We start from the raw sequence: 23,502 nt of genomic DNA, 5'->3' as shown, positions 1-23,502 counted from the left end.
AAAATTTGTAGAGAATGTTATTGTCAAGTTACTGAAGCTTGGTAGTGCAGAGCTGCTGAAGTGCGACCGTACAATTTGAACCTAGAGAACTCGGTTTGTGGTGAGTTTTCGTGGGTTTTTAAAGAATTCAGCGGGGTAAGTATTTTTAACTCGGATTTGGTTAATATACATGAATATATTATTATTTTAATCATTCAATTAACATTTTGAGATGGAAATTTGGGGAACATTATAGAAACTTCATAAAACAAAAATTTAGGATTTGAAAGACAAGCCAATGTCGGAATTCGATAATTTTAGTATGGTTGAACTCGTATCGGAATGGGTTTTCGGATTCCGTGATTTTCCGTCGGGTTTCAAAAAGTGGGCCCCACGTTGACTTTTCCAAAAATGACTTAAATTAAGTCTCTTTCGAATTGTGAATAATTTCTAAAGCTCAAATTGAATTATTTGGTAAATAATTTGCTAGTTTTTATTGGTTTGGAGAATAATTCGAAAGGAAAAGCTATAATCGATTGATCATTTAAAATTTCGGAACAAGGTAAGTGCCATGGTTAACCTTGACTTGAGGGAATAGAACTCTTGAATTATTTGTTACGTGAATTTCATGTGTAATGATGTATAGGTAATGTGACAAATGCCTATACGTCGTCAAATTGATTGTTTGCATATTTATCTGGAAATCATAAATTATTTTCTTTATCATGAGTTAATTATTATATTAATTATTTCTCCCATATTTTTCGCCAAATATTAAGTCTTGAATTCATGCTATAATTGCTACATGCTTATTTGACTTATGTGACTTAATTGCTACTTGATATTTAGTATATTAGATATTAAATTGCCTATTTTCTCCCTGATTTCCACAATTAATTGCTACTTGTCATTACTTGCTTCCTAAATAATTTATAAAAATATTGTATGCTTTGTTGCCTAATAATTTCTTACCGAATATGGTATTTATTGGAGTATTTTTATCACATTTAAGAGTTGTTAAATTATATTGTTGGAGCGGGTTGCACGTCGCAACGGAGATGAAAATGAATATATTAGGGGATCGGTTTGCACGCCGCAATAGATTATATTTTAAGTTTATATTGTTGGAGTGGGTTGCACGCCGCAACAGAATTTAATAGAACGATTATATTGGGGGAACGGGTTGCACACCGCAATAGAATGAGAAAATAAATAATTGGTTGTGACTACTGAAATTATTTCAATTATTGATATGATTTACCTGTCTTACTTCTATTCTTATTATTATTATTATTATTATTATTATTATTATTATTATTATTATTATTATTATTATTATTATTATTATTATTATTGTTGTTGTTGTTGTTGTTATTATTATTATTATTATTATTATTATAATAATAATAATAATAATAATAATTATTATTATTATTATTATTATTATTATTATTATTGCGTACAGGTTAATGTAAGTGACCTGCCTTAGCTTCGTCACTACTTCGTCGAGGTTAGGCTCGGCACTTGCAGAGTACATGGGGTCGGTTGTACTCATACTACACTCTACACTTCTTGTGCAGATTCTGGAGTTGGTCCCATCGGCGTACTATAGATTTTTCTAGGATTCAACTATCAGTTAAGAGACTTGAGGTATAGTTGTACGACGTTCACAGCTCTGAAGTCCCCTTCAACTTTATTTTAGTTGTGTGATTTCTTTCAGATAATTTATTTTTATTTAGACCCTTGTTTGTATTATTCTAGAAGCTCGTGCACTTGTGACTCCAATCCTGGTTTGGTATTTAGCCATCATTTTTATTTTGGTTTTTTCACTTTAATTCAGACATTTGTTTCAGTTGTTTGGTTTCTTTATTAATTAAGTAAAAGGGATTGTTAAAAATAGTTTAAATTATTCTAACATTGGCTTGCCTAGCAAGTGAAATGTTAGGCGCCATCACGGTCCCGAAAGTGGAAATTTCGGGTCGTGACAGTCCTGGTCCATGATGTGGAATTAGGTCTCCAGAGTGACGCCACCCGCTGGGACGGGGAGTGTGATCTCGCCAGATGTTCGTTCAACTGCATTATTAAAGCATGTTAGTGTGATACAGCGTGGTACTATTTTATTTGTGTGAGTACTCGGGGATGGATAATACACGTGCCGCTCTCGTCATCTACCATAATTTGTCTTACGTTAGTATCTAAAATTCGTAAAGTAATAACAAGAGCGTCATAGTGAGGGAATGCCAAACTGTTGGTATTTGACTTATCGAAGATCATACCTTCTTCGAGTTTATCATACCATTCGTGGGTGATCGACCATTTGAGCTTGTGGGCCGTGGTAAACTTCACGTTGTTAATGGAAGCGTTGTCTCTACACCCGATAATCATATGGATGGTGCGGGATGGCGAGGGAGGCTTCGATGGCCCTTTATGTTGTTCGCGTCCCCTAACAAAGTTGGTCCTTGCCCGATCGCTCAGCAATTCTTTGAGGTGTCCCTGTTGCAGCATGTTTACAACCTTCTGTCTTAGGGCGATGCAATCTTCGGTTTTGTGTCCTCGCTCTTGATGGAACTCGCAGAGGGCGTCTGATTTTCTGGTATTCGGGTCTGACCTCATCTTTTGTGGACACTTAACCATTGGTCTGAGCTTCTCCAAGGCGTATACAAGATCTGTAGGTGACACGCAAAAATTGTGAGCGGATAATAAAGGGGGCATACCTCTTTCATTCTGGTGAGTCCCTATTATTGATCGGGGTGGGCCTTCTTTATGGCGAGATGGGGGTACAACAATAGTTCTGACATATGGGAGACGTCTTTCCCGGTTTGGCCGCGAGGCCGCTGGATCTTTTCTGATATCACTTCTCCAATCTTTACTAGATTCTGCTTGTACTGAGGTCAGTCGATGAGTCAGCCCATTGAGGTCGTCTTCGTTTGCTTGGACTTCGGCAAAGTACACATTTTGTATTTCGTCCCAAGTTGTTGGGGGGGGGGGTATTTCATAAGCCGACTCAATAATTTTCTTGTCTCCCTTGAACCATTTCTGCTTAGCCCATTTTGAAAAGCAGCTACCGCCATTCCTTCTGATACATTGGGCAAAGTCATTTTTACATAGTTAAAAATGGTGAGGAAGTCCCTCAGTCCCTCTCCCGGGGACTGTTTGATAGCAAAGATGTCATTCACTCTTGCCTCGGACATTTCCTCAAAGGTTTCGATGGAACGAGATGACAGTTGTGAGTACCAGGTCAATGCACCTCTCGTGAGGGTTTCGCCAAATTGTTTTTGCAGAATGGAGGATTCTTGTCCTTTGACGAGGTCATTTCCTAACACGGTGGTGACGTAGTGGGTTTTACATGATCCCCGGGGTCGGTCGTGCCATCGTATATTTTCAGGTAGGGTAGCATTTTAAAGGTGTTCGGTATGCCATGCGAGGCAGCGTTATTGTTGTACGATTGCTCGATGAACTGACCGGCATCTCTCTTCGGCAATAACTTAGGAGCGCTCGATATTTTATCGACCCTTTCTTGGTGTTCTCTCATTTGGTCCTGAAGTGCCTTGTTCTCATTTTCCTTTTCCTCTATCCTTTTCGGAATGACTGTGAGAGCGTTATCGCTTGCATTGTTAACAACATTATGAGTGATACATGTCATTGCAGGTGTGGGGGGGAGGTTGATCATGTTGCTCGGTCACTAGTAGTGCAACACATGTCCTCGTATTTGCTGCGGCCGCATCCCGAACGCGTTTATAGAGGACGTTGGTCAGTGTATCATTCAACCAGGCCTCAAGGAGTTTATTTATCGCTGGCGGTGTCTCCTCTCCCACGGATGTGGAGGCTGTCTTGCCAAGGGATTTTGTGATGCTGCAGTGGGGAGGGGTTGATCCACCTCTTCTAGGGGAGGCATTGTATCCTCATGCACTACTTTAGAGCTTTCGTGGATGATGTCCATGAGGTTGGTTGGGATGTCGCTCATTATTCTCGTTCTTTCTTCTCTACTACCTGTCATGTTAGAACTATGCGTGCAGAGAGAAAATGTTTTTTTTTGTGTCAGCCACCAATGATGTAGATCTAGAAGAAACTAAAAGACTTAGCTAGAAAATTCGCACAAACGACGCCAAATTGTTTGACCAGAAAATATAATCTCCAATTGAACCAATTAATTTTTGTAGTGAGGGGTTGATTTAACTAAGGATAATAACTCTAGATGCTAAGAAAAAAAACGCACGATGGATGGGATACATTCCATGTACGGTTGGTGACAATAAACGCAAGAGATTCTTGAAGCAAGAATATTAATGGAGATGTAGCTAGCAATAAATGGTATTTAAGTAAATAAAAAGAATGATTCACCCAATAATGGATGAGTGGGACGAATATTTTGCCTGACAATGAAGAATGATAGATAGATCCAAGATTCGAATGAACAATTCTCGGATCTGATGGAAAGACGGAGAATAATATATGAACAAGAATATTTGTAAAAAGGTAATCTCTGTGTTTTTGCTAGAGAGAGAGATAGTCTTCTTCTCAAAAGTGTTATTATTAGAATCAATATTACATGCCCATATCATTGTCTCTTCTTTCTATATATATGAGGACTTTTTGCTAGGAATCCCAAATAGTACAAATGCAGGGAATATGCACTAGAATATTTTCTTTTAGTGCCCTATCCTGATAAATTAGCCGTTACAAGTCTTATCATCAATAGCCAATCTCGACCTCGACCATTGTTGACTTCTCGACTACGATATCTGTCGATATCTTGACCACGGATCATGTCGGCACCTCGGTCGTTGACCTCACTGTGTCTTGGGCGAGCTCGACCGATAACTTTTTTTAATGCTATATTACGCTAAATATTCTAAAGACGGATTTTGGCCTATACAGTCTTATATTAAATTTGTATTTAATTTGGTGACTAAAGGATTTTAATTACCAAGTGAGCAATATGTACATATTATTAAAACTGAAAGAAACTTGGACATTGTTAAATATGTATAGATTATTAAAAATATCTTATGTTAAATTTGTGTTGTTACTCCATATTTGAGAGTGATATAGAGTGTTAGAGGCAGAATTTTCACTAAGAGAATTTAAAAAATAAAAATAAAAAAGTAAACTTGCTAAGAAGCCTAGGAGATTCAACATTTAATATATATACATAAACAAAAAAAATTGATCTTATATACACAGTATAAATTTTCGGCGAAGGGGGTTCAAAATCCCATTCCAAAATTGACTTTATATATAATGTATAATTTTTTGGTGAAGGGGATTCAGAACCTCGTTCTATCCCCTAGATCCATTGTTACACCCCACACGTAAAGTTTAAAATTTATAAGCTTGGTTTCTAGTCTGGCCAATCGGCCGACGACAAGTCGGGGGACAAAGGGGGCTACACTCTTTTATTAGACTTGCGCTAACTATCACCGGGTGTTACAACCGGGGGGGGGGAGGGAGGGGGAGCGACCCGTTTTGCATATGTAGCGACGGAAATTCCTATGCTTGGTAGGGTATAAAAAGGTAGCACAACTCCTTATCTTCCATTCTAGAAGTATCACCCAACTTAACTCACCTAAAAACTCTCAAGTCTCCAAAGAAAATTATCTAAACAATTCAGTGCTAGAATCAAAGGTAAACTTGGTGAAAAGATTAGAGTAAAGATCTCGTGCTCATCCCTGAATCCAACGTTCCTCTGTTCTCTTGATTTTGAAGATTCCTTAGAAGTGACGCATTCTGTTATAGGAGGATAAGAACCCAGAAGGTGTAGCTAGTTTTTCAAAAAGGTATATAAGGTAGACTTTCCTTCCTTGCATGACTTGATATAAGCGTTTCTTTCCGAATGACCCTTGTATTATAAAGTTCGTTGTACTAAGTTTTCCTTGGTAAAGTTGCTTATGTTCTTGTTCATTGCTACCGGTAGCGTTTTCGTTTGAGTTAAAGATGTTTCTAGATGGCACTGTAAGGCTATAAGGTAAAGCCTATTCTAGGTTTAATTTTAGAAGCTTAAGTAAGTTCAACATGTGTTGTATTTATATATAAATACATCTATACTTATTGTGCGTTACCGAGCCCATGTGAGGCTGGGTACTGGAGGATATAACACGAAGTATCACTGAGCCCATGTGTGGCATGGTACAGAATAACGTAATAGATGATGTTACCGAGTCCATGTGAGGTCGGGTACGAGATGATGTTACTAGTCCACGTGAGGCCGAGTACAAGATGATGTTATCGAGTCCATGTGAGGCCAAGTACAGGATGATATTACCGAGTCCATATGAGGCCGGGTACGAGATAATATACCGAGCTCATGTGTGCTCAGGTAGGTTGTTGATGTGATATTCCCCAAAGAGCGGTTGAATATCACTTGATACAAGATGATATGTCCCTGAAGAATGACTTTTTTTTTATAAAATTTGCATGCATTTATGATTCGAGGTTACCACAATGTACGTCCCCCGGTAGCTTGCCTCTGGTACTCAGGTTGAAGTTGTATATCCGTATCTTCTATGTTATGTTTTCGACTAACAAGTATATTATCAACTTTACATACTCAGTACAATCTTTGTACATACGCCTTCTTTTGGGCGATGTGATCATGCTCATAGGTATAGATAGACCCGGTGACGTCCCTCCTCAGTAGGGTATTTATTCCAGCTTTTAGTCTTTTCTCTCCACTCCTTCGGAGTAGCTGTTCCAAGTCAATAGGTACTGAAATGTATATTCTAATTATTTTGGGAACGGTGGATCCCTGTCCCGACCAAGCTATGTTAAGGTACTTTTAGAGGCTTGCAGACCAATTTTTGGAAGTATGTAAATATTGTAATCACCATGTTGGCAAATAGTCTCTCTCTCTCTCTCTCTCTCTCTCTCTCTCTCTCTCTCTCTCTCTCTCTCTCTCTCTCTATATATATATATATATATATATATATATATATATATATATATATATATATATAACGATAAGGTTCTTGAACACATTATAGTTCTAGTATTGTTACTTAGAGGCCTCAATGGCCCCGTTTGATGAATAGAAGGATCGTAAGAACAGACGTTGGTTCGCACAGACCTCCGAGTATCGTGTGCCAGTCGCACCACCCAATGTTTGGGTGTGAAAAATATATTCATGTCACATGTATTCATGAGCTGTTTGGTTTCTTCTTCTTCTTCTTCTTACTTGTAAAACATCATTGTTGGTTGTGCTTAGGGTAAGGTTCTCCCACATTCAGTAGCGTTCGCTTGAATATTTACTCAGAGACCTCAATGGCCCAGTTTTATGAATAAAAAGATGTAGGAAAAGACGTCGGTTCGCACGGGCCTTCGGATATCATGTGCCAGTCGCACCCCTCCCCCCCTCCCTCGGGAATGGGCTTAGCCAAATTTGACAAGGACCAAAATCAGTACATATATCAATAATCAAAGGACCAAAAGTGCAATCATCCCATTCAAATATTTAGATTATAAAAGTATTTAATTAAACTATCTTTTACTTTTGCAATATGTTTCACTTAATTAACATTCCACTAATCTTATAGCTCATTGTTTGACCAGAAAATATAATCTACGGTTAAACTAATTAATTTATGTAGTGAGGGAATCTGACTACGGATAATAACTCTAGATGCTAAGCACAAATACGTACGATGGATGGGACAGATTCCGTGTACGGTTGGTGGCAATATATGCAAGAGATTTTGAAGCAAGAATATTAATAGAGATATAGCTAGCAATAAATATCAATAAATGGTATTTAAGTAAATAAAGAGAATGATTCACCCAATAATTGATGTGTGGGATGAATATTTTGCCTTACAATGAAGAATGACAGATAGATCCAAGATTCGCATAAACAATCTTCGGATCTAATTGAAAGGTTGGGAATAATATATGAATAAGAATATTTGTAAAAAGGTAATCTTTGTGTTTTTGCGAGAGAGAATGAGAGTCTTCTTCTTAAAATTGTTCTTATTAGAATCAATATTCCCCTATCACTGTCTCTTCTTTCTACATATATGGGGCCTTGTGCCTAGAAAACCCTAATAGTACAAATGCAGTGAATATCCACTAGAATATTCCCTTTTAGTCCCCTAACCTGATAAATTAGCCGTTACAATTCTTATCAAAAATAGCCAATCTCAACCTTGACCATTGTTGATATCTTGATTGCGATCGATGTCGATATCTTGACCACTGATCATGTCGGCACCTCGGCCGTTGACCTCGATGTGTCTTGGGCGAGCTCGACCGATAACTTTCTTTAATGTCATATTACGCTAAATATTCTAAAGACGGAGTTTTGCCTCTACAGTTAGTCCATCCGCTTATTAAGGCCGAGCCAGGTCGGTCTTGATGAGCGGACTTTGTTTTGTCGTAGTTGACAAAATTAGGCGAGCAAGTTAGATAGCAGCGCTTTAGACGAGGTGACAACATGACTATTCATGAGCTGCAACCTTTGGAGATGCATTGTCTTAGAATGACGTCATGACATCATGCGTCATTATGAAGCATTTTCACCATGCTTTGCGTCGTTTCTCGCACCTCTGCCGTTTTGAAACATGCGCTAGGTAATTATGGCCTGATTTCTCGGTTTTGATGCCTGTATATTTATAAATATGGATGTGTGGGTAATATTTTAACATTTATGAAGCTTCTGGTACACAACATACTCTGCATCTTCTTCTCCCTCCATTGTTCGAAGCTCATTCGCATTTTTAGTGATTATTACTATTTTCAACCCTTCTGTGCTTAAAACCTCCTTTCTCAAAAATATGGTTAACACACCTTCTGGTTCCGGCATGGCGGATGGTCATACCCCTTTGGTGGTACGTATGCCTCCTCACGACAATGATGTTTCTGTTTCCCTTGAAGACGAGAGGTTTCCTACAGTAGAGGAAACAACTCCTCGCAGTGAGAATAGATCTGATTTTTCAAAATTTCCTGACGACAATTCTGAGGTCTCAGAGTCAATGATGAATGATGTCGACCTTGCTGAGTTTATGGAAAATTTCAAAATCTCGACTCATATCAATCTGATTCTGGCGGGGTGCGATGTGGTACAGATACATCGCCCGGGATATTGCGCGTTCTACATGTACCCGTTCTATGTAAGTTATTCATTTGCTATTCTCCCATTGGCAGACGAGTTTTTCCGTTACTACGGTGTCTGCCTAGCTCAACTCCCCTTAAGTATATAAATTTATCCGGATGTTGATGAAATATGTGGAGTTGGCTGGCCATGGGGTCTCACTTCGCCACCTGATGCATATCTTTGCCCCCAGTTTCTATGGGGGCGATGCTGCATCTTCGCCATCGAGGAAGTAAACGTTTGGCGATGAATATGGAAAATAAGGCAAATAGTCAGTTCTGTATCTACTATTTCTTTGTCAAGACCGAGGACGTGGTGGCCAACGCGAGTAGGTTTCCCGAGGTTTGGAATTACGCCCGTAAGTATTTTATTTTAGCATTTGTTTTGTCTATTTCAGTCATGATCTGGCATTCTGTCCTTTCTTTATGCAGCTGAGACTTTGCCCCCTCCTTTGCTTGGTGACGTCCACGACCAGGTCAGCCAAGTTTTGCCTCACATAGTGGGGATTCGTGAATGGTCGGCATCTATCAAGAAATTTGGGTTTGCGCCTTCCGTGACCGGTGAGTTCGTCTATATGTGTTTATTTATACATGGGCACTTGTTATCCTTTATCTCTGTCATTTTGACCTTGTTGTCGTCTGCTCGTCACGATTTTGCACAAGAGGTGACCGTCTTCTAAAAATGCTTCTTTGGCTTTTCTTTTTCAGCTCTAGGATCCTCGAGGAGGTCGAGGGCTCCAGCTCCTGCGTTCCGTAAAAGGAAGGCACCTTCTATTCTTCTGCTACGTTGAGGTCTGTTCGGTCGTCGACTACGCCTGTGGCAAGGCTCTCAATCTCCCCTATACGCCATCTAGTAGTCGAGGACGATGAAGAGGAGTTGTCGTCGAATAATGATAACTTTCTCCCCCGTAAGAGGCGATCTGTAGATGTTAGCGACGATGCCGTCCGGGCGGCGAGATCAGTGATGGGTGATTTTGTCATTCGAGAAACAGCGACCATAAATTTTGGAGTTGATGTCGAGTTATCGCCCACGATTCTGCCATCGTCGGGGAACGAGTAGGGTACGTCTCTCCCTGAGGCCGTGATAGATTTTGAAGGGACGTCGGTGAGAGTCCTTGACATCTTACGGCAGGATGAGCTATCGGCCTCGCTACCAGCCGAAGATCCTTCTTCTAAGGTTGACACAAAGAGGAAAATCGTAGCCGAAGAAGGTTACGAGACAGGTTCCGGTATGGATGCCGAGGAGGTGAGGATGATGAGGGAAGGGCTTACCCGATTTGAGGTGAGACTGGAGGGGAACACGTAGACCATTGCGATCCCCTTGGACCGGGATTTGCTGGTGAATACTGAGGACGTGGTCCCTTCTTTTGGTCCCATCTGTTACAATGTGAAGGGTAAAACCCCTGAGAAGCTTAAGGATGCTACTTTGTCTAGGAATATAGCCGGCCTCGCTCTTAGGGTAAGCCTTTTGATTTTTTTTCCATTCTTTTTTCTTGTTGAGAATAGTTTCCTTCTTATTCCTCATTTTGTCTTTTTTTTAGACCATGATTTAGGAGATCGAGAGTGCCCGGCGGGAGGAGAGGCGTAAGGCCATTTTTCAGAAGATGCAGCGGAAGTATCGCGAATACCATGATAAACATCACGAGCTTTGCAGACGGATTGGTGGGAGTAGCAATTTTCGGGCTCTCCGAGACGAGTTGAAGGAAAAGGATGACGAGTTGGTGAGAGTCATCAGAAAATACAGCATCCTTGAGGGGGCGTTGAGGGACAAAGAAGAAGAACTTGAGGTGAGCATGGCGGTTGAGGCCCAATACACCGATCTTCAGGCTCAGGTGGTTTCACTGCGCGCCGAGCTCGAGGAGTTCCAACTCAAAGTGGACGCTCTGAGTGGTGAGGTCGTTGAGAAGGCGACGAGCTTAGAAAAGGCAAAGTTGGCTCAGTTGTCAGCTGTGAGAAGAGCGGAGGCTTTTACAATTGTGATCCGCATTCCACGTTCTGAGAAGGAGAGTGCCCTGGAGACGACCAAGCTTAGAGAGGAGAGGCTTGATGAGCGGGTATGGGAGCTGGAAAAAGAGGCTTTGAGCCTTAGTGACCGAGTTGCTGCTTTCGAGGCCGAGAAGGCACAGTTGTTGGCTGAACCGTCCTCTTCCTGGACTTCTTCTTTTCCTGATGTTATGCGGGATTTGTATGAGGAATGGATTCATGATGAGGCCCAGGTGGACATATTCAGGGATATGATGGGGTGGGGGCTGTTTTAGAAACCAACCTCGAGGATGCCCGTGATAAGGCACGTGAGGCTCAGTTTGCTTGCGAATATGATCCTACTACACCGGAAGCAGGCGACGAGGAGGAGAATGCGGGCGTGGATCAGATTGAACAGGATGCTTGGTACGAGGATGAATATCCCGTTGGCGATGGCGACGGCGAGGAGGTAGGTGGAGATGGTCTGGGCGATAAAGTTGGTGTTGCCGCTAGGCCAGGCGGTGATTATTTGTTCTTCTTTTTTGTTTAGCTGCAGATTTGTGTGTACTTTTTGTAGGCGTGGATTCTAGCCTTTGTAAAGAACAAATATTCTAAATATGAAGTGTTTTGTTATTCGTACCTGATTCCTTTTCTTTGTTCGGGTTTGTGCATTTTTCTGATTTTATTGCTTGATTGACTTTGTCGTAACCAATTTGTTTGAGTAGGCTGAACGAGGTTGAAAGTATCCTTCATTTATTTAAGGTCGTGGGCCGAGTAGGTGTTAATTTGAATAAGGTAGAATATAACCTTTGATTAATTGAGGCCGTGGGCCGAATAGGTGTTAATTCGAACGAGGTCGAGTGTAACCTTTAATTAATTGAGGCCGTAGGCCGAATAGGTGTTAATTCGAACGAGGTCTAATGCAACCATTAATTAATTGAGGCCGTGGGCCGAGTAGGTGCTAATTTGATCGAGGTCGAATGTAACCTTTAATTAATTGAGGCCGTGGGCCAAGTAGGTGCTAATTCGAACGGGGTCGAATGTAACCTTTTATTTGCATTCGACATGGGCCGAGTAGGTGCTAATTCGAACGAGGTCGAATGTAACCTTTGATTAATTGAGGCCGTGGGCCGAGTAGGTGTTAATTTGAATGAGGTCGAATATAACCTTTAATTAATTAAGGTCGTGGGCCGAGTAGGTGTTAATTCGAACGAGGTCGAATGTAACCTTAAATCAATTGAGTCTGTGGGCCGAGTAGGTGTTAATTCGAACGAGATCGAATATAAACTTTAATCAATTGAGGCTAGTGGGCCGAATAGGTGTTAATTCGAACGAGGTCGAATGTAACCTTTAATTAATTACGGTCGTGTGCCGAGTAGGTATTAATTTGAATCAGGTAGAATATAACCTTTAATCAATTAAGGTCGTGGGCCGAGTAGGTGTTAATTCGAACAAGGCCGAATTTAACCTTTAATCAATTGAGGCTGTGGGTCGAGTAGGTGTTAATTCGAACGAGGTCGAATGTAACCTTTGCTTGGGGAGAGCAGAAATAAACTTCATGTACTTGTGCTTTATTCATAATCTTGGAGAGATTTACATATTTTCTAGGCGCTGGCAGGTAGTTCAGTCCCAGTCCATCTAGTCCCTTCATTGGTCGAGCTGGAAAAAAAGTGAGAGATCGAGTAATGAACTGGTGGTCTAGTGTCTTCGTATATGCGTACATCAATCCTGAAGTATCTCTGTCATCGCCTCGTTAAAAACCTCTTCGAGAAAACCCAGCTGGGACAAAACTCGAGTGAGGGAAAAGAGTGTGACTTTAGGGACCTCGTCCTTTAAAAGTTGAAGTACTTGAGGTGTGTAATGTTCCAGTTGCTTGGTAGTCACTTCCCTTCCATTGTTTCTAGTGTGAATGACCCTTTGCTTGTTGCTGCCATGATTTTGTATGGGTCGTCCCAGTTTGTTCCTAGTTTGCCTTCCTGTGGGTCTTTGCTTGGTTGTGTTTTAGCTTTAAGCACGTAGTCCCTCACTTTAAGTGGCCTGATCTTTGCCCTCTTGTTATAATAGCGTTTTGCTTGTTGCTTTTGGGCGACCATTATTATGTAAGCCATATCTCTTGTTCCCCGGCTTCGTCAAGTTCCTGCCTTCTATTGTTGTCATTTTGGGGTCCTTTTTCGCGAAAGTATCTTAGACTGGGATCCCCGACCTCGACTAGTATTACTGCATCAGTCCCATAGACTAACGAGTATGGCGTTTCCCCTGTGCTCGTTTTTGGCATTGTTCGGTAGGCCTAGAGTACTTCTGGTAATATCTCCAGCTATAGTCCTTTGGCGTCTTCGAGTTACTTCTTCATGATGTTCAATATTTACTTGTTGGAGGACTCCGCTTGCCCGTTACCCGCGGGGTAGTAAGGCGTTGACAGTATTCTTTTGATGTGCCATTTTTCAAAAAAGTCGGCAACTTTCTTTCCTGCAAATTAGGGTTCGTTATCATAGTTGATTTCTTTGGGGAGACCGAAACGACATATGGTGTTCTTCCATATGAAGGCGATTACTTCTTGTTCGCGTATTTGGGCAAATGCTCCTGCTTCCACCCATTTAAAGAAATAATCAGTTAAAACCAAGAGAAATAGTACGTTACCTCGTCCGTCCGGGAGGGGACCACGATATCCATTCCCCATTTGATAAATGGCCAATGGGAAGTTACTGAGTGTAGGTGTTCGCCTGCTTGGTGGATCATTGGGGCGTACTTCTAGCATTGCTCACATTTTTTCACGAAATCTGTGGCCTCCTTTTTCGTGGTGGGCCAGTAGTATCCAGCTCGTATGAGGCACCTGACCAAAGCTCGATTGCCGGAGTGAGCTCCGCAATGGCCTTCGTGCACTTCTTCAATGATGCGCCGCGTCTTATTTGGGCCCAAGCATTTCGCCAGGGGGTCGCCATATGTCCTTTTGTACAGGTCATTGTGAACGATGTTGTACCTGGCCGCTTGCATTCGCAGATTTTTGGCCTATTTTTTATCATTGGGGAGTATGCCGTCCTATAAATATATAATAATATGGTTGCGCCAATCCCAAGTTAGGTTTATGGTTCTTACCTCGATTTGGTCTATCGATGATTGAGGAGGTGGACCATATTTTGGTCTCCGATTGTGATGTTTTTGGTGGCTGCTACTAATTTGGCGCGGCCATCTGCCTCGATATTCTGTGCTCAGGGAATCTGGTCGAGCTGACATTCGTCGAACTCGGGTAGTGGTTTGCAGATTTCGTTCTGGTATTTTTGTAACCTTTGATCCTTGATTTGGGAATTCCCTATGACTTGATTGACCGCGAGCTGAGAATCGCAATGCAGCCTTAGCCGCTACGTCCCGTATTTGAGTGCTAGTCTTAATCCTGCAATTACGACCTCATACTCGGACTCGTTGTTAGTCATGTCCTTGCACCTTATGGACTGGCGAACCACTTCGCCTGTTGGGACTTCGAGTATGAGTCCCAGTCCGGTACCCGATGCGTTGGATGCACCATTGGTGTATAGGACCCAGAGATCGTGTATTTAGGAAGAAGCGTAGACGACTTCCATTTTTACTTCAGGCAGTATGTGCGCACTGAAGTCGGCGACAAAGTCGGTGAGGACCTGAGACTTTATCGCCGTTTGCGGTCGATATATAATATCATGATCGCTTAGTTCGATAGTCCATTTGGCCAATGTGCCCGAAATTTCGAGTTTGTGTAAAATGCTTCTTAAGGGGAAAGTCGTGACGACCGAGATGGGGTGGCATTGGAAATACGGTCTAAGCTTCTATGAAACTACGACTAAGGCCAGAGCTAGCATTTCAAGATGGAGGTACCTCGTCTCGGCGTCGACTAGTGTCTTAATAATGTAATAGATGAGAGATTGTGTACCTTTATTTTCTTGGACCAAGACTATGTTCACAGCTACTTCGGATACGACGAGATAAACGAAGAGAGGTTGTCCCGGTTCCGGTTTTGAGAGCAACGGTGGCGAGGACAGGTACACCTTTAACTCCTTCAGTGCGTGGACGCACTCATGGGTCCATTGAGGGCCGTTCTCCTTTTTGAGTAAGCCGAAGAACTTATTGCACCTATCGGAGGATCATGGGATGAACCTTGACAGAGCGGCGATACTGCCAGTTAGTTTCTGGACTAGATATTTGGTGGTCAAGTGCTCTGGTATACCCTTGATGGCCTTGATTTGGTCGGGATTGACCTTGATAATCCGTTGCGACACTAGGAAACCCAATAATTTTCCTGAGGCCACATCGAATGCACATTGTTTGGGGTTCAGTTTCATGTCGTATTGCCTGAGTATGCCGAAGGCTTCTCTTAAATGGTCGATGTGATCTTATTTCTTTTTGGACTTGACCAGCATATCGTCGATGTATACCTCCATCGGCTTTCCAAGTTGTTCTTTGAACATCTTCGTCACCAGACTTTGGTAAGTTGAACCTGCATTTTTCAATCCGAAAGTCATGACCCTGTAGCAGTACGTCCCCTGGTGGGTGATGAAGGTGGTCTTTTCCTGGTCCTCTTCCTCCATAAGGGTATGGTTGTAGCCTGAGTAGGCATCTAAGAAACTCAGCAACTCATGCCCGGTTGTCGCATCGATGAGCTGGTCGATATGAGGTAGTGGAAACGAATCCTTAGGGCAAGATTTGTTCAGGTCGGTGAACTTTATGAACATCCGCCATTTGCCATTCTTCTTTTTCACCATGACCACGTTGCTGACCCATTGGGGGTACTTTGACTCTCTGATGGAGCCATTTTCCAATAATTTTTCCACTTCTTCACGTACTGCGTCATTGATTGCGGAATTGAACTTATGGGGGTAGAGTGGATCGACATTTAATTTGTGTGTGGCGATCTCCTTTGGGATACCTGGCATATCTACATGGCTAAAAGCAAACATGTCCGCGTTAGCAATTTAAAATTTGCGAAACTTACCTGGTTCTTGGAGTTTATAGCCGATGTAAGCTTTCTTGTTGTGGTCGTTGACATCTAGCTGAATGGGGTCGAGGTCCTCTATGTTAAATCCTACGGCCTCGGCCACATCAGGGTCTCTGATGAAGTCTTCGATGTCATCACCTACCGACCTCAAACATGTAGATTGCTATGCTTCCTTCTCTTTATCTCTCATTTGTTGGGTGGCCGTGCAGTCTAGGGCGATGCGGTAGCACTCTTGGGATGTGCGTTGTTCCCCGTGTATGCTGAATATGCCCAATGGAGTTAGTAATTTGATGATTTGGTACAAGCTGGAGGGGATGGTCCTCATGGTGTGTATCCATGGTCACCCTATTATGGCGTTATATGTTGTGTCCTGGTCCATGATATGGAATTGAACTCCAGAGAGATGCCACCCGCCAGGACGGGGAGTGTGATCTCGCCTAATGTTCGTTCAACTACATTGTTAAAGCCTGTTAGTGTGTTGCAGCGTGGTACAATCTTGTTCTCGAGTTTCATTTGTGTGAGTACTCGGGGATGGATAATACACACGCTGCTACCGTCATCTACCATAATTCGTCTTACGTCAGTATCTAAAATTCTTAAAGTAATAACAAGAGCGTCATAGTGATGGAATGCCAAACCGTTGGTATCTGACTTATCGAAGATGATACCTTCTTCTAGTTCATCATACCGTTCGTGGGTGATAGACCGTTTGAGCTTGTGGGTCGTAGTGCACTTCACGTTGATGGAAGCGTCGTCTCCACCACTGATGACCATGTGGATGGTGCGGGATGGAGAGGGCGGCTTCAGTGGCCCTTGATATTATTCGCGTCCCCTGGAAAAGTTGGTCCTTCCCCGACCGCTCAGCAATTCTTTGAGGTGTCCCTGTCGCAGCATGTTTACTACCTCATGTCTTAGGCCGATGCAATCTTCAGTTTTGTGCCCTCGCTCTTGATGGAGCTCGCAAAGGGCGTCTAATTTTCTGGTATTCGAGTCCGACCTCATATTTTGTGGCCACTTAAACTTTGGTCCAAACTTCTCCAAGGCGTAGACGAGCTCTGTAAGTGACACACAGAAATTGTGAGGTGACACACAAAAATTGTCAAGCTCTGACATATGGGAGATGTTGTTCCTAGTTTGGCCGCGAGGCCACTAGATCTTTTCTGATATCACTTCTCTAATCTTTTCTGGATTCTGCTTGTACTGAGGTCAATCGATGAGTCGGTACATTGAGGTCGTCTTCGTCTGCTCCGACTTCGGCACAATACGCATTATATACTTCGTCCCAAGTTGTTGGGGGATATTTCATAAGACGACTCAATAATTTTCTTGTCTCCCTTGAACTATTTTTGCTCAGCCCGTTTTGAAAAGCGGCTACCGCCATTCCTTCTGATACATTGGGAAAAGTCATTCTTACTCGGTTAAAATGGGCAAGGAAGTCCCTCAGTCCTTCTCCCGGGGACTGTTTGATAGCAAAGATGTCATTCACTCTTGCCTCGGCCTTCTTGGACCCTGCATGGGCCGTCACAAATTTATCGGCCATTTCCTCAAATGTTTCGATGGAATGAGCTGGCAGTTGCGAGTACCAGGTCAATTCACCTCTCGTGAGGGTTTAGCTGAATTTCTTTAGCACAATGGAGGATACTTGTCCTTTAGCGAGGTCATTGCCTTTCATGGCAGTGTCGTAGTGGGTTACATGATCCTCGAGGTCGGACGTGCCATCGTATATTTTCAGGTATGGTGGCATTTTAAAGGTCTTCGGTATGGCATGCAGGGCAGCGTTATCGATGTACGACTTCTCGACGAATCGACCGACATCTCTCTTCGGCAATAACTTAGGAATGCCCGGTATTTTATCGACCATTTCTTGGTGTTCTCTCATTTGGTCCTGAAGTGCATTGTTCTCGTTTTCCATTTCCTCCATCCTTTTTAGAATGGCTGTGAGACTGTCATCGCCTGCATTGTTAACAACATTGTGAGTGATACCTGTCGTCGCGGGTGGGGGGAGGTTGATCATGTTGCTCGTTCACTGGTGGTGCAGCACAGGTTCTCGCATTTGCAGCGTTCGCATCCTGAATAAGTTTATGGAGGACGTTAGCCAGTTTATCAGTCAACCAGGCCTCAAGGAGTTTCTTTATCGCTGGCAGTGTCTCCTTGCCAAGGGATTTTGTGATGCTGTAGTGGGGATGGGTGATCCACCTCGCTTAGGGAAGACATTGGGCATTGTGTCCTCGTCCACTACTTCAAAGCTTTCGTGGATGATGTCTATGAGGTTGGTTGGGAGGTCGCTCATTATTTTCGTTCTTTTTTCTTTGTTACCTATCATGTTGGATATATGCGTGCAGAGAGAAAAATGTTCTTTTTTTTTTTGTCAGCCACTAGTGTTGTAGATCTAGAAGAAACTAAAAAACTTAGCTAGGAAATTCGCACAAACGATGCCAAATTGTTTGACCAGAAAATATAATCTCCAGTTAAACTAATTAATTTATGTAGTGAGGGGTTAAATCTGAACTAATTAATTTATGTAGTGAGGGATTAAATCTGACTAAGGATAATAACTCTAGATGCTAAGCACACATACGTACAATGGATGGGACAGATTCCGTGTACGGTTGGTGACAATAAATGCAAGAGATTCTTGAAGCAAGAATATTAATGGAGATATAGCTAGCAATAAATCTCAATAAATGACATTTAAGTAAATAAAGAGAATGATTCACCAAATAATGGATGAGTGGGACGAATATTTTGCTTGACAATGAAGAATGACAGATAGATCCAAGATTCGCATGAACAATTCTCGGATCTGATGGAAAGGCGGGGAATAATATATGAACAAGAATATTTGTAAAAAGGTAATAGTACAAATGTAGGGAATATGCGCTAGAATATTCCCTTTTAGTGCCTTATCCTGATAAATTAGCCATTACAAGTCTTATCATCAATAGCCAATCTCGACCTCAATCATTGTTGACATCTTGACTGCGATTTCTGTCGATATCTTGACCACGGCTCATGTCGGCACCTCGGTTGTTGACCTCGCTGTGTCTTGGACGATCTCGACCGATAACTTTCTTTAATGCCATATTACGCTAAATATTCTAAAGACAGATTTTGGCGTATACACTCGTTAGGCCATTAGTTCAATATTAGCACTCGAAACTTTTTCAAAGTTCAATTCCCTCGTATATGCATTGTCTTAGTCTGTCAGGTTATTAATGTACTTCAGAAACGTAATCACCTAATATATCAAATGCTTCATACAGCATAGCAGGTCTTTTAGCTACGACAAGACCTGCTCTGAGGCGTCTTAAGGCATTTTGCGCCAATTAGACCTTATGCTATAATTTTTTTACACCTGTCAATGCGAATAACTTGTACTCTTTAAGAAAAGGACAAAACGGATAATAGCACTGTCCAAGCAAGAAGTTGTCAAGCATATAAATCTAACATGTACAAAGAAAAACAAGAAAACCTTAACCAATCAAGTTTCAGTATCTATGTGTCTGAAGAAAAAAGCTTTACTTCTTTTCTTTTAAGTCAAGGAAAACTGAAAAAGAAATTAGTAATGTTAATGGATTAATTGAGATAGGCCAAAGAAATGGACATATAAGGTTGAATATAAATTGAGTGGTGAAGGCATTTTTCAACTATATATATATTAATACTATAAAAAACTTATATTATATCGATCTATTTCCTCACATACCCCACAGGGAGTGACAGATATAGAGAGGGGAAAGGGGACCAGTCCACCGTCCATGAACAGTCAGACTTAGCAAAACCAAATCCAAATTCTATGTCCAAGTTTAACTTCTATATTGACATTCAAATAATTTTTCACTTAACATAACTTAAAAAATAAATACATGTAACTTGTATTCATCAGATATGGATTAGTAATCTAAAAAACGGCAAATTAATATGTTAAAATATGTTGGTAGTATAAAAATTCTGTACACTGTCAGTATATACATTTTATATACGCCGATCATAAATAAATTTTTTGGTCACTTTTATCTGTCCTAGCAGGTGACGTGACTTATTTACAAGATTACAAATCTCACTTTTTATGGAGGGTTACGTATAAATATCTTTTGAATAATCTGATATTGTAAAAATTACTTACATTGTCTGTAATATATAGGTTAAACTCTAATAAGGGCAATCCAATGCAAAAACTACACCAAACATGCCAGATCCAAGTCTTCTCTTTCTCAAGATAAGTTAGCTAACCCTAACTCTAGTGCTGCTATTGTCTTCTGCAAGTAAGGAAAATAAGCACTTAGAAATTTCAGAGAAGCTGGCATCATATAATAGTATTGATTAGTAAGAGTTTTTGTCAAGTTGGACAGATAGGGTGAGTTTACAAGCTGTGAATTCTTGGTTGGTGACACCCAAAATGTCCAAAAGTCCACTTGTTCTTCTTTTCTCTTCTTCTTTATGATGAAGAATATGTGAGTTTCTTGATTCAACAAACCCCCCTTGCAAAAGTAAGAAAACAGGAAAAAAGAATATGAGTTAAAGAAACCAACCAAAGTCTACTCATTTTCTTTTTCAACCTTTCCCCACTATCTACCTTTCATATCATTACATCCTTTCCCTTTCTTGTACTTTCATTTTCTTTGCTTCTCCAACTCTATTTCTCCGGTCTTATCATCTCCATATCTTATCGAAGAAATAGAGAATAACATAAGCGGATTCAAGATTTAGAGTCAACGGGGTCAAAGTAGACGCGATCTATTAGATATTTGCATTTTCAACTTCTTTGTTTTCTTCGGGTAAGTGATTCTAACAAAATTAGTGGTTTAGTTGAATCCGCTGAACCTGCTCTAGATCTGCCTCTGAGAATTAAACCAAAAGAGTATGGATCCGTCGAACAATTCACTCCCCCCTCCTTTCCATACAAGAAATTTTAACTTACAACACCACCAACAGCAGCAGCTACACCACCTTCAATTCCAACACAACTCAGAAGATGAACAAAGTGGAACAAGTGGCCTAAACATGTCCGGGCAAAAGAGAGATCGCGAAGACAACAACGACGACAACAACAACAATAACAATAATAATTCGAATGCTGAGGAATCAAACGACGAATTAGGTTCTAATGGAACCAATAGAGATGGGGAGTTCAATAGAAGGCCTAGAGGTAGACCTGCTGGATCCAAGAACAAACCCAAGGCACCAATTATCATCACTAGAGATAGTGCAAATGCCCTTAGAACTCATGTCATGGAAATTGCAGATGGTTGTGATATTATGGAAAGTGTTTCAAATTTTTCAAGAAGACGTCAAAGAGGGGTTTGTATTATGAGTGGAACAGGCAATGTTACTAATGTAAACCTAAGACAACCAGCTTCACCAGGTACAAAATTATTCTTTCAAGTTTTTCTCTAATTTCATTTTTTCTTTGATAACCAACTTTTCTTCCTTCTTTCGGGATACATTAAGCTTTTAATGCTACGGAGCCAGCTTTCCTAATCAATCAATTCAAATTTATGTGAACCTTCCCTCATCGAACTGAATGTCTATCCTTCCCACATTCGAAGACACACTAATATTTAAGACCTCGTGCGTTCGTATTTTGACTAATTCAAGGTGAAACATGGAATTCCTATAAACAACAACAATAATATACCCAGTATTATCTCACACTGTAGGGTCTGGAGAGGATACTGTGTACGCAAACCTTACCCCTACCTTGTGAGGATAGAGAGGCTGTTTCAAAACAGCCCCGGGCTCAGGAGGAGTTGCTATAAAATTGAGCCAAAAAAGCTCGATTGGTAACATTATATTTATTTTTGCTTATCAGGTGCGATTGCAACCCTACATGGGCGTTTTGAGATTTTATCCTTAGCCGGATCATTTCTACCACCACCAGCACCACCAGCAGCGTCAGGATTGACTATATATTTAGCCGGCGGACAAGGACAAGTGGTGGGAGGTTGTGTGGTAGGGGCACTAATGGCATCCGGTCCGGTTGTGATTATGGCAGCTTCGTTTAGCAATGCAGCTTATGAAAGACTTCCACTAGAGGAGGAGGATTCAAATTCGCTTCCACCTCAAGGAGGTTCACTAGGTTCTCCTCGAGCTATTGCTCCAGGAGAACGACAACAACAACAACAATTATTAACTGACCCGTCGTTGTTTCATGGAATGCCACCCAACCTTCTCAACAATGTTCAATTACCTTCTGAGGGTTATTGGGCAACTGGTCAACCTCCATTCTAACTAGCTGAAATTCATAAACGGGTCGGGTAATTTTCTTTGATTCACTTGTTTAAGGTTATGGCCCTCTAGTTTTGGATCATATCCAAAACTCGAGGGCCATAACCTTTAATCTCTCAGTAGTCTTCAAGAAATCTTAGCAATGATTTCTAGGTAAAGGGTTTTCGTGTGTTGACCATTTCAAGTTCTTCATATAATGTTCCTTTTAGTAACATTACACTTTGAATTTTAAGTCCTTTTTCAGGTTTTTCGAATGTGAGTTTGATATGATGATCAAATGATATGAAATATTTGTCATTTGACATGTGCTGAATGTTGTAAAATCCTTTTTTTCTATATGAGTTCCATGTTCATGAAATTTACATTATATTCCATAAATAGATTATAGACGAATTTAAACTCTTCCCTATCAAAGACAAGTGAAAAAAATAATCATGAATAATCTATGAAACCCATGATTGTGTATCATTATTTCATAATCATGATAGTAGTGCTCTAGTAATGACCATGTTTTCTTTCTTGATAGTTGGAGTACTTCAATTATAGCTTACCATTTAATTAGGAGAAGTCTTCTCTATTGATAATGTCGTTACAAATATGTTGGTGGTATACTATTGACCAAAAAAAGATCAAGAAGAGGTATGGTCTGCTTTAAACTCCTGATTTTGTAATAATTTAAATTTATATAAATCCGCAGTTTAGATAAATTTTTACACTATTGAATCATCTTTACTTTGCAGTCGGTAACCTACGTTAATTTTAAGATTGCAAATTCCGCTTTTATTGAAAGTTTATTTAGAGATATTCTTTGAGTAACTTGATATTGTAAAAATTATCTTACGCTGACAATGTGTAAAAATTATTTTCCCTTTTTTAACTCTATATTTTTTTGTTTTGAAATTTGTAGTACCAAGTAGATTTAGGGTAATAGCTGAAATGAAAGGAGACATGAGTCACATTTGGACACTGGTTTGCACGTGCACAGTTACTGGAGAAGCTCTTTCTCGAGGCAAAAAGCGAAGTAACGTTTAGCGTTATGTTATATACAGTCTGGTCAGATCTGGACTGACTGACTGTCTTTTATTTTATAAATGAAAAATAATCCTATGGTTAGTCAACGAACAGTTTGAAACTCGATGGAAAATGTATTATTCTTCTATTTTTCTCCGCTTAAATATCAATTGAACAAGTACGAAACTAAGAATAGTAATAAATCTATTCTTCTACTTTTTTCTACTTAAAGAGAAGGAGAGCTATGAGACAACGGTAAGATCGTTTCTGTATAACCTATAGAT

General features: G+C 40.8%; 1 protein-coding gene across 1 annotated transcript; it reads left to right on the top strand.

The window, feature by feature from the left end:
* Positions 1 to 20,139: 20,139 nt before the first annotated feature.
* Positions 20,140 to 22,511, top strand: LOC107793785 (AT-hook motif nuclear-localized protein 18). Its single transcript, XM_016616225.2, has 2 exons — positions 20,140 to 21,344; positions 21,792 to 22,511. Exons 1-2 carry the CDS (start codon positions 20,843 to 20,845, stop codon positions 22,208 to 22,210), a joined length of 921 nt encoding a protein of 306 aa, XP_016471711.1. The 5' UTR covers positions 20,140 to 20,842; the 3' UTR covers positions 22,211 to 22,511.
* Positions 22,512 to 23,502: the final 991 nt, after the last annotated feature.

This window comes from Nicotiana tabacum, chromosome 15 (genome assembly GCF_000715075.1).
Source record: "Nicotiana tabacum cultivar K326 chromosome 15, ASM71507v2, whole genome shotgun sequence".
Lineage (NCBI taxonomy): Eukaryota > Viridiplantae > Streptophyta > Magnoliopsida > Solanales > Solanaceae > Nicotiana > Nicotiana tabacum.
The sequence above is the reverse complement of the archived record's forward strand: the minus strand, read 5'-3'. Positions and strand labels throughout refer to the sequence as shown.